Consider the following 12271-nt stretch of genomic DNA (forward strand, 5'->3'; position numbering starts at 1 on the left):
CACCCGCCGATATGAATATCAACAACTGTTACAATTATTGAAACAGATTTTCAAAATTTCGATTTACAGGGTGTTTTGTTTCAAGGATTCATACGATTAATAATTTTTTGTTAACCTGGACCTGGATTTTCCTTGCGGCTATTGCATGATACATTTGTCCTTTGAATAAGAAACACGTTTTCCAAATATGAAGAAAATATACCTGGTGGTTCGTCTGATATGGCCTCAGGAAGAAACGAGCAAGTGCTAGTTGAGGGTTGCTTGATTAACCAGAGAAGGAAGGAAGGAACGAAACATAAATGCCGAAAACATGGGGTAGGTAAGTGTAACATGGCGATGACGAATACAAAAACCACAGATGGCAAAACCCAGGGCGGCAAAGCGGATAGATAAAAGACAATAATAAATAAATAAAAATCGGACTAGCCGCAGTCATTCATGCTCTGGGACGTTGACGTGTACGTAGAGTGCAATAATACAAGTAATGAGTTTCATTTTTCGATAAGAACTGCAGTTCTTAGGAATAATTTCGTTTGAAAGTGATTTAACGAAAAGTGCTGCAATAAAAGAATTTGCGAGCATGAAAATAAAAAATTGATGGGATTGTCGGTTGAGAACAACATCAGAAATCAGAATACTAATTTTCAGCCAATGTTTCGTTTATTTCATACATAAACTCCATCAGGGCCTGCAAAAAATACAAATCCATCTTTATTCATTCATTCATTGCTGTATCCCGTTGCCGGGAATGAATCTACAAAAGACGAAAAAAGGGAATTAACAAAAAGAAAAGAAAAAAAGGAAAAAAAGGTGCGAACCGAGGTACGAACAGACTTATAATCTTTCAGGGCTAATTGCGACTGTGTGCTCTCCTGTGACTGTAGAGACCCAACCGTGACCTACATATACTACCACACTCCGGGCATGAATAGTCACCAACCATCTTACAGCTAAGAGTGAGGTCCTTGAAAAACAATTTTTTGTCCTCATTCTGAGCTGTTTGATGGATTTGCATTTTTGGCAGGCCCTGATGAAGTTTATGCATTAAATTACCGAAACATTGGCTGAAAATTAGTAATCTGAAGTTGTCCTCAACCGACATTCTATCAAGGGACGCGATTACTTGTCAAACTTGAAAATAACGAAAAAATGTTTACTTGAGTAGTTTTTCGGAATTTCATATCATATTTAATTTTTATTATTCGATAATTTTCTATTTTCATGTTAGTTCTTTTTTTGTAGAAAGAACTCTTGTTGAGTTGTTTCCTTTTTTGTCGATTTTGTTATATTTCAATTGATATACTTGTTTCATCAATTCAATTCATGTTGGCTTTGAATAAATCGAATTCTCATTCGAAAGAAATTGAAAAAGTATATAGAGGGGGGCCGCGAAGGTTTTCAAGCGTAGGGTCCCGGAAATCGTCGATCTGCCACTGAAGAGTTCCTCTGCTTTTCGACTTCTCTCTATCCTATAGTAAGCACCTGACTGCCTTTTAGTATTTTTAGAAGACATCTATTAAAACACAAATACGTTATTCTGCGGTGGGAAAAAATTTGCAAATTAGCTAGTTTAGAAAAAATTTTAAGAACAAATTTCCTTAGAATTTTTTGACTTGATACGATCACAAAATCAAAACACATGAAAAAAATTTTAGAATTAAATTTTCAGAGAAATTAATTCAAAAAATCAAAATAAAAAACATAGCAAAGAGCAACAACATAATTTGTAAGAGTTTAATAGCCTAATTAATACCTGTGAGGAAGATTTCAAACAAGCCCATCTCTATTGAATCGACTGAGTGTTTTTACGACGACGCGATTCTATTCCAACATCTGGTAATTTTTCCCAATCCGTGCGGCCAAAAAAAATCCAATAAAATTGTATGACCTTCCTCATTCGTCGCAGACTTCAAAGCGATCCTAGACTTTTGTCGGTCTTCCCTACTCTCAAAGGAAAGTAAAATCGTATTCACTGTTGCAACATGCAACAATTTGCAAATTTTATGGGATTTTTATTGCCGATGCTGTTGCTTCTTGCCAGTGAGTACGCCCTTCTAGGAACTCCTATTTCGAGCCCCCATCGGTAACAATAATTGCTCTCAGATGGTAGCTTTTTCGATCTTTGCAAGAAATGGTTGATTCGATAAGATAGAAAAATTCAGTTTTATTCAATTTTTTTTGTCGTTTCATTCAAAATTTAGATGATTAGAGTCAGAAAGTAATAATCAATAATTAAAAACAATAATCTCTTTAAGATGAAAATCATATTTTTACAAACTGACATATAAAAGTTGGAAGCCAAGTTTTATGTGAATATCAATATTCGTTGAAAAAGCAACCTGCATTTCGGAAAAGCCTCCACCGCATCATAGAACACCCTGTAAAAAGTCGGAACTAGATATAATTCCGAGATTGAACTCGAACTGTAGTTAAATTCTTAGTGTGTTTTTTTTTTAAATAGTTACGATGATTATATGTATACGAGGAAATAAGGTCACTTGAAATTCTTTAGGTACAAAAACTTTATGCGAAAAAGTTCATAGGATTATACAGGGAACAATTCATTTTAATAATAATTATATTTTGTTAATGATTCACCTGGAAAACAAAATTTCAATGTTTTCGTAAACAAAAAATTCAAGCATAACTTTTACAGTAAATCTTATGATTAGCAAATTTTTGAGATCTAGAAACGTTCGTGCAGTATCCCCATGGATACCTCCAGGTAATTGGGTTGCAATGTGGGGCGGGACACGTGATTTCTAGGGTTTCAACCCCCTTCTGGGGCGGGCCTACAGCAATGATTAACCTTCCTCTTTGCCTGTAGCAAAGATACAACAGCGTTGTATCTGCCGTCAGTGTAGTCCCGGTAGTTGATTGTGAAGGTGAAGGTGATTCGTTGGTCACTTATCGTAGTTCGTGGTTCTTTATGGTTACTAGGGACAACCGATTTTTTTGAGTTTTGTGTTTAGGAAATGAAATTCTGTTTGAATTTTAACGACATCCGGTGAGTAGGAAGTTCCATATATAAGTGCTGGTTTCTCTGTGTCGAAGGGTAAGATAAGAGAAATTTGAACATTAAAAAAAATGTGCGTCCGAAAGATCACAAAACCATTTTGCTAATAATCTGTATCCTCGCACCCGAGACCGGATCTACGAAATTTAAACTGTGATTTACAGTCAGATGTTGGAAGCCTTCCTGATTCAAACAATCATAAGCCCTCCAACAATCTGACATAATCGTAGTTCCTGGCAGGATCCATTGCCTAATTATATCTAACAGGGTATCCTGGCTCCTGTTAGCGACAGGTATCAGGAAAACTTTTTTAAATTCGCGCTCTATTCCCCCAAAAATCCACTGGCCGTCGATTACCCTACCCCTATTATATTTACGTCGTCCGAATTTTGCCTCGTCAATTTCCACAATTTTGCCCACTCCGCCTAAAGGTTCTGAATTTTCACTCACAATAATGAAACAAACTTACCGACAAAAACTCACCCAATCGACTACAGTGTGACTGTCCCAAGCCATTTCAGATTCAAGATCCCCCTGCTTGAACTCATACAACCAATATGCAACGAATCTGCATATTTCGGAAACAGACTTCTTGCTATTGCTGAAAAAAGTTTTTTTTTAAGCAGACTGGGAAATTGCATTTCACCCGAACTCTTCTTCGTGATCGTACAACTACACTAGATGAATTGCAGACATATCTGCATCTGTCTCTAAGAAATGTGCAAGGTTCGTTGCATTTTGGGCACCTGAATTCACTAGAGAAATCGAGGACTCCGTGCTGCTTCAGAAAGTCATGAAGCCTATCTTCCTCGCGGCAAATAGAAAAAAAGTCAAACAATATGTACTCACATGTTTGACAATTCATGGTGATAACTTTCACAGCACTTCGACCTCTAACTTACCCAAAACACTACACAAAAACTGCACACTACACTACACAAAAACTCTGATGGACACTTACACTCACTTGACACTACACAAACTTAGCACTTAGTTGAAAGACTGAATTAAACACTTGATCACCCTTTCAAAACGCTATCTAAAATGACAAGTGTCTTATTGTTTCGATCCATTCGAAAGAAAACCGCGCCCAATCAACCATAGATCTTTCTTTTGTTTCAATTCTTGTAAATATCACAAGTTCGTGAAATACACTCCGTCGCCTTTCTTTACTCCTATTGTTCTTTTTATCGAGTTTAGTGGGAAAGATTCGATTAAAAGAACGTTAGGAGTAGACAGGGGCGATGGAGTGTATTTATCGAACTTAGTAAAGATATTCAAATAAATACAGGGTGTTTCACGAATGAACGGATTAGTCGATAAGTCGCGAGATCAAATATAATCGAAATAGATACTCGAAACCCAAATTCAAATAATTAACCAGAAGGTGCGAAGCCTGCGCGCCCTCAATGTCTTTGCACATCCGATAAATTTCCGGTCTGGCAACCTCGCTCAACACGCTGTCATATCCATAGATAACATCGTTACGTCAACCATAATAGCCGATTCCGCGGCAAATGTAAACATATCTTTTTTACGGAATTAATGGTAAAAAACCAGATGGAAATGCATGAAATATGATTGAAAATGAATCTTTACACGAAATACTTGGCTGAAATCAAGAACGAATGGATTTTACGGCAAATATAAAGAAATAAAGGGACGTCAACGAAGTGACCATTTCTATTTTTTTTCTCAAAAACTAGACATTTGCACGGGATTTCGACTTCGGATTCGCAATCTATGCCCCAAAATTAGTAAGTACTGAATTTTTCATCTAAAATATCCGTTGGTGGCATGTTCTCCATAATTACCGTATCCTCTTTTAAATCTTTGATGTCAAGTGTTTCCGAAGTTTGTGATATGTGTCAAGTTATCCATGATTTAATACGTACAGTACTTCTGCGTAGTTACCTGACTTCCGTGAAGTTATCCACGGGTTTCCAGCCACGGATTATGACGAGCGGTGCGATAATATTGTAACCAGTCCGGCCCTTGCGGTCGGACCTTTCGAGAAACAGAGTGGTCGAGAACTTCCAGAATAACCGCGAATCTACCTGAATGTTTCCGGCGCCTATATAAGCCCAGCGGAGGAGCAGGTAGGCAAGTGAAGTACAAGTACAAGACAAGTACAGATATAGTTCACAGTGCAACGACTAGTGGAAATAAATACGAGTGGAAATAAATAGTTGTGTCATAGTTAGTTTGTGAATTATAAATGTATTAAGTGTAAATAAATAATTTCAATAAGTTGGACGTTTTAATCAAGCAAAGAAAACGTTACATTGGTGTCAAGTGTGCGGTTCAACATCGCTCGAAGTAAATAAATAATTTGGAATATTTGGAGTTCATGCCAGTGACCACAAGACTGCAGAACGCGATGGAGACTCAAGCGGTAATGGACTTTTTGAGAAAATTAAATGAGAAAATGGACGAGAATTCTTGTAAGTTGGAAGAAAATTCTCGAAAATTAAATGAGAAAATGGACGAGAATTCTTGTAAGTTGGAAGAAAATTCTCGAAAATTGAATGAGAAAATGGACCAGATTAAGGAAAATTGTAATGATGTGGTGAGTCAACTTACAGATAAATTGGATAAGAAACTGGAAGACATAAATGAAAAATTTTATAAAGTAGACGAGAAGTTCGATATAGTAAACGAAAAATTTGACGAAGTTTATGAACGAGTTGATGAAAAGTTTGACAAAGTTTATGACGACGTTAATGGAAAATTGGAAGAGATGGCAGGAATAATTGAACATCATTCCAAATTGATAGATTCCTTGAAAAGAATGTCAAACAGAACAGATATTCTGGCTTCAACACCCTACAGCACAGCGAAAGCGGAAAATGACGGCGAAGGTAGTAGAATGAAGATCAAGCCTCCAACCTTTGATGGAAAAATACCCTGGTCGACATACCAAAAACAGTTTGAAGCTGCTGCGCTGGCGAACAATTGGAACGACAACGAAAAAGCCACGGCATTAATTATAGCTCTACGAGGAGAAGCACTCAACATTCTCCAGACGATCCCGGAGAGTCAACAAGCCTGTTACGAAGTTCTTACATCGAAACTTCAGATGAGATATGGTGATGCTCATCTACAACAAGTATACCATGCACAAATAAAGAACCGAGTGCAGAAAACAGGGGAAAATCTCCAGGAGTTTGAAGCTGATGTGGCGAGATTAGTCAGGCTGGCTTATCCATCTGCTCCAGATAGCTTCCTGGAACAGCTATCAATCCAGACATTCGTGGATGGGATAAAGGATAGTGAAATACAACAAGCCCTGAGACTAGCACGCCCTAGAACCATTGATGATGCCTTAGCCCAGGCTTTGGAAATTGAGGCAGCGAAGCAAGCGTCGCATAGAGGACACCTTCGTGTTAGACAAGTCCAAGAATCAGATCGATCTGTTGAGGAGATTGTCAGAGAAAAAGTCCGCAGAATATTGCTTGCTAGGAAAAAGGATGCTGTGTGCTGGAACTGCAACAAAAGGAGGCGTTCCAAGAAAAATCGTCCAGAATTTGAAAGGGCTACAGCTGGGAAAATAAAAGGAGTCGCTGTGGTAGACAATGGCTCGACCAAAACCATTGAGTGTCCCCAGAATTCCAGCCATTGTTCGCGCCTGGAAGAAAAGATCTATTTGAGGCGGACCACCGTAATCGAAGACGACTGGCTACCTGAAGAAATTCAAAGAGCACAAGAAGAAGATAACGACTTGAAAGTAATCCTGAGTTGGAAGAAGAGCGGTAGACGACCTACTTGGGAAGAAGTATCCAGACTGAGCCAGAATGTAAATTCGTATTGGGCACAATGGGAAACATTGAAGATTGATGGAGGTCTTCTGAAACGTTGTTGGGAAAATGAAGATGGAACTGAGCAGAGACTTCAGTTGATTGTGCCGAAGAGCCGTGTGACAGACATTCTGACCAGACTACATAACGGAACTTCAGGTGGACATTTCGGGATAACCAAGACATTGGAAAAAGTCAGGCAGCGATTCTATTGGCCAAATTGTAAGAGGGACGTTAAGGATTGGTGTAGAAGATGCAAGGTTTGTGCTGCTGCTAACGGACCTTATGGTAAAGGGAAAGCACCAATGAGGCAATATAACGTCGGATCCCCCATGGAACGAGTAGCTATCGACATCGCTGGCCCCTTTCCCGAAACAGACCATGGAAACAAGTACATTTTGGTAGCGATGGACTATTTCACGAAATGGGTGGAAGCCTACGGTATTCCTAATCAAGAGGCAAGTACGGTAGCTGATAAATTGGTCAGAGAATTCTTCTGCAGATTTGGAATACCTTTGGAGCTGCATTGTGATCAAGGCCGAAATTTTGAGTCGAAGTTATTCCAAGACGTATGCAACAAATTGGGGATTCATAAAACAAGGACTACACCTCTTCATCCACAATCAGACGGCATGGTCGAACGAATGAATCGGACCATGGGAAAACATCTAGCCAAAGTAGTTTCTGATCACCAGCGGGATTGGGATGAATATTTACATCTATTCACCATGGCATATAGATCTTCGGTTCAAGAATCTACCAAGGAAACTCCATCCAGTATAATGTTCGGCCGAGAAATAAGGCTGCCTTGCGACTTAGAGTTTGGATGTAAGCCTGGAGAAGACGTAGCTGGGGAGGACTACGTTAGTAAATTAAGGAACAAGCTGGATTACATTCATGACAAGGTACGCAATCAAATGCAGCAAGCAAGTGACCGAATGAAAATGCGCTACGACATCAAGGCTATTGAAGGTGGATTCACCACTGGAGATCTGGTGTGGCTACATAATCCACAAAGGAGGAAAGGTTTTTCACCAAAGCTGCAGAGACAGTGGGAGGGACCGTATGAAATAATCAAGAGGATAAATGATGTAGTTTACCGGATAAGAAAGCTCCCCAGGGGAAAACCAAAGGTTGTCCATTTCAACCGATTAGCCCCGTACGCGCAGGACAAAGAAGAGGTACGACTTGTGGAAGCCCCGATGCAAGGTAGCAGCGATTACCAGAAGTTTATGGATCGTTATGGTGAGACACGCGTTGCACGGTTCGGCGCTACACAGGAAGTACATCAAGATCTCTTTACCGTGTCTGAGGAATACTCTCTCGCTCATTGCGTAGCGGAGGACCTTCGTATGAGCAAAGGAATAGCCAGAGTATTCAGAAATGAATTTGGACGTCAGGAACAACTATTGCGACAGCAGCCAAGAATCGGAAAAGTTTTGAAATTGGAGGCTGAAGGTCGGTTCATTTATTACCTAGTCACCAAGCGACATTCCTATCAGAAGCCAACCTATCAGAATCTATGGACGGCACTGCATAGCTTGAAAGAAGACCTTCAACGCTTTGGAGTTAGGAAATTAGCTGTTCCCAAGCTCGGTTGTGGATTGGACCAGCTGAATTGGCGAGTTGTGCGAAGCATGCTGGAGGTGGTATTTCAGGGGACTGGTATAAGGATCCTGGTGTGCAGTTTCAACCCAAAGCAGGCCAGGGAGCCTGGAAAAACTGTGGAGTGCTACTTCCATCAGAATGGCTACTGTAGGAATGGTGATGAGTGCAAGTTTCGCCACGGTCCTCGGAGGAATTCACTAAATCTGTTCTGGGACAGAACAGGCTTAAGGAGGGGACAGTGTAACCAGTCCGGCCCTTGCGGTCGGACCTTTCGAGAAACAGAGTGGTCGAGAACTTCCAGAATAACCGCGAATCTACCTGAATGTTTCCGGCGCCTATATAAGCCCAGCGGAGGAGCAGGTAGGCAAGTGAAGTACAAGTACAAGACAAGTACAGATATAGTTCACAGTGCAACGACTAGTGGAAATAAATACGAGTGGAAATAAATAGTTGTGTCATAGTTAGTTTGTGAATTATAAATGTATTAAGTGTAAATAAATAATTTCAATAAGTTGGACGTTTTAATCAAGCAAAGAAAACGTTACAATATTTACCAACGATTATTTATACCTTTCATATAACCGCAATGTGTTAAGGGAATATGAAATAACTTTCAAAAAATACACTTATTCACGAAAATTGAATAATCATGATGAGATAGACTTTTCCAAATCACAAGGAATCATAATGGTCAGAATAGTAGATATCGAATCGCATTGGTGATGTAAAGTATTTGTATTAATGTGCCCTATCAGAAAAGATCATTTACTTATTTTTCAATGTAATATCACCCCCAGAAAGCTTGGTACACATTTTTGACTCAACCTGTATATATAGAGGTATCACAACTTCAAATTCAAAATCGATAATATACTAATATAACCTTTGGCTGGAACACATATGCTGCTGCATTATTTATTACTGAGCTTAAATTAAGAGGTAAAAATGAAGATTTCCAAATAAAAACCATGAGCTTCAAACAAAATTCTATTTACACTTTTTTACCGATTTTTATTTATTTTGTGTTTGTCTCTATTCCACGTCTTCGATTGCATTTTATAATGTTGCAGCTCCTCAGCGTATTCCGGCTGCAACATTTCTATATAATTTTGAGGACTGCACATCCCCGCGTACTCCCTGAAGAATTTATTATATCCACCCTCCAAGAGATAAAGCTCTGGGTAATCTAATGCAGGGTATGCAGTCCCGTTTTTTTTTCTATCTATCTCCCGTAGATATCTGCAACTGGAAAAAATGAGATAAGTATTTTCTTAGCTTCAGGTTGCTATAGAAAATTAATGGGAGGGACGTTTGAGTACTTACAGGTTAGGTCCACGTTCACTTGAAAATTCACAGTGGAAAATCAAAAATTTAATTTTTTCTCTTTTCTTGTATGATTTATTGAGAAATTCAGAGATTTGCTGTCTCATATAAAGATTCACGGCACCACTTATATGGCCGCCATTAAACTCATAGGGATACCGGCAATCAATTATTTTGAATTCCACATTTATAATTCTGCCTGTAATTAGGTCGGCCACAGTTGAGGCAGTTATGGACTTTAGGTCCTGATGCCTCCCTTTCGTAATCGGCAGTGTATAGGGCTTGATGAAGTCTCCTATAAGTTCCTCCTCAGTCGACCTCTGCACGGCAGATATTATTTCGTCTCCAGAGAAGGCGGGTTCAAGTACCGGCTCTTTATTACTCGCAAGCTTGATCCTCTTAGTCTTCACCGGACTGGTGTCGATTGGCCGCTTGATGGAATTTTTCTCAATTTCCTGGTGCGACATCTTTCTTATTTCGTTCTGATGAATGTAATCCTTAAAAATGCAATTTTAACATAAAGTATATTTCTTTTCATCAGCTCTTAATTTTTTGTTTCTGTTGGCAACATTCCTTCAATTTTTTGATGGAGTGATGAACAAATCAGGTGTGGAATTATTTCAATTATCTTCCGATTATCTGTTGATAATTGACTAATTTTTTCAGTATCGCGTTCGAAAATATTCAAAATTAGCACATTAATACAAATACTCCACAGAAAGAATTTTTTTGGAGCACGAATTATTTTCGGAGTTATAAACGTTTCTGTCGTCTATCTATAAGTCGGTACAATAAATAATAAATTTTTGTTGGTCAATGATTTAAGTTGTGATTACAAAAAATACATACCATTTTTTTTTCCTCCAGTATACTTGTTCAATTCAGCAATTCAGAGATCAACACAAATTCCTGGTGATCAGAAGGCCGGAAAGGTGTGGCAACGCCGCCGGCCGAATCGCCCCTATCCCACCTTTATCGCACCGCTCGTCATAATCCGTGGCTGGAAACCCGTGGATAACTTCACAGCAGTATCTTAATACGACATTATTTATTCATTTCAAAAATAGTAAGAATACACAAAATATTATATACAACGAGAACATAATTTTATTTGGGTATATTATTTTTAACTACTTTCAAAAACAAAATAAATCAATTTTTGTTATAACTGCTTTTTCTAGGAAAAAGCGAAGGGATCTAACAACTCTTTAACTCTAGTTCGTGCTCCAAAACAATTCTTTCAGTGCAATGTTAGTATGTACTTTATCAGAATCAATCATAAAATGAATATTATTATTAGAAATAATAAATTAAATTGGAAAAATCCTTCAACAATTAATTAATCGCACACAACTAATGCAGTGTAGATGAAATCTCTGAATTTGGTTCAGATATACCTACATAGTACATCTTTTATGCAAATTCCACAAAAAAGCATATTTTGGACATATTATCTGAAGAACGAATAATGACGCATCTTTCAAATTTACTCTATGATTTTTAAAATTGATATTGTTGTTCAAACGTTATCCACTGACTAATTTATCAAAATAATATAGGACATAAACTCCGCAATAAGAGCCGTCGTCTTGTTTATCATGTTGCTTCAGTTCGATGGACCATTCATTAACATCTGTACAAACATTTGTTTTATAAAATTCTACGTATTTTAAGAAATTACCTAGATACAATAAAGATTCTCTTTCTGTGCTGCCGTATGGCAGCCAAACCAAAATGGGGAAACTGGACCGATCCATTTTATCCGAGTAATTTTGAAGTATGGAAAATATTGAAATATCTTTCTTGAATTCTACATTCGAAAGTGAAGGGTGGTTTGCACCGAAACCACCCTTCAGTAGTAAAGTTGGAAAAACTTGAAACTCATTTTTATCTTATTGAATATATTCAAACGAATATCTATTATGAAATTAGATAACCGTCTCTAACCGATAATATTTCAAAATCCTCAGAAGTAATTTCCTTTATATCACATTCAAAATCTGCCAAAAATGAAATATAATATTTTATACCTATATTTTCATAATAGCTTGAAGCAGAAACTAATCCGTTCGGTAAAATAACTATTTCACTTGATGGTCTCCATTTGATTTCTGATTGATTTGGAAATATATGGCTACCTACATTATGAAAAAAAAACCGCTTTAATTTTGGTAAAATATCCCTCCAACGCTTATTATTCCTGAATATTCGATCTATTTGAATACACTAGGTCCAAATTATAAAATTACACCAATCTTTATTACTTATCTCGAGGAGGTATTTGATAATAATAAGGGTGCGTTTAAAAAATAGTGTTTATTTCAAATGCTATTTTATTAATTTTTCCTAACGAGATTGCTTCATCCGGTAAAAAAAATCTACACCAGTACGGACATTTCGCTTCAATTAAACCATTGTCATTCATCAATCCATCCTGAGAAACCGCAAGAAATTGATACGAGGCAGGGATTAGGTACCAAACCCGAAGAAATGCACTTCGTATTATATTAGTAGCTGCTTCATAGGC

General features: G+C 37.9%; 1 protein-coding gene across 1 annotated transcript; it reads right to left on the reverse strand.

Annotated features, from left to right (window-relative positions):
• Positions 1-9316: 9316 nt before the first annotated feature.
• On the reverse strand, positions 9317-9997 carry LOC123306350 (M-phase inducer phosphatase-like). Its single transcript, XM_044888319.1, has 2 exons — positions 9745-9997; positions 9317-9666 (listed from the first exon to the last, which is right to left on the reverse strand). The coding sequence occupies exons 1-2, from the start codon at positions 9849-9851 to the stop codon at positions 9423-9425; spliced, it is 351 nt and encodes a 116-aa protein (XP_044744254.1). The 5' UTR covers positions 9852-9997; the 3' UTR covers positions 9317-9422.
• Positions 9998-12271: the final 2274 nt, after the last annotated feature.

The sequence above is a fragment of the Coccinella septempunctata genome, chromosome 2 (assembly GCF_907165205.1).
Source record: "Coccinella septempunctata chromosome 2, icCocSept1.1, whole genome shotgun sequence".
NCBI lineage: Eukaryota > Metazoa > Arthropoda > Insecta > Coleoptera > Coccinellidae > Coccinella > Coccinella septempunctata.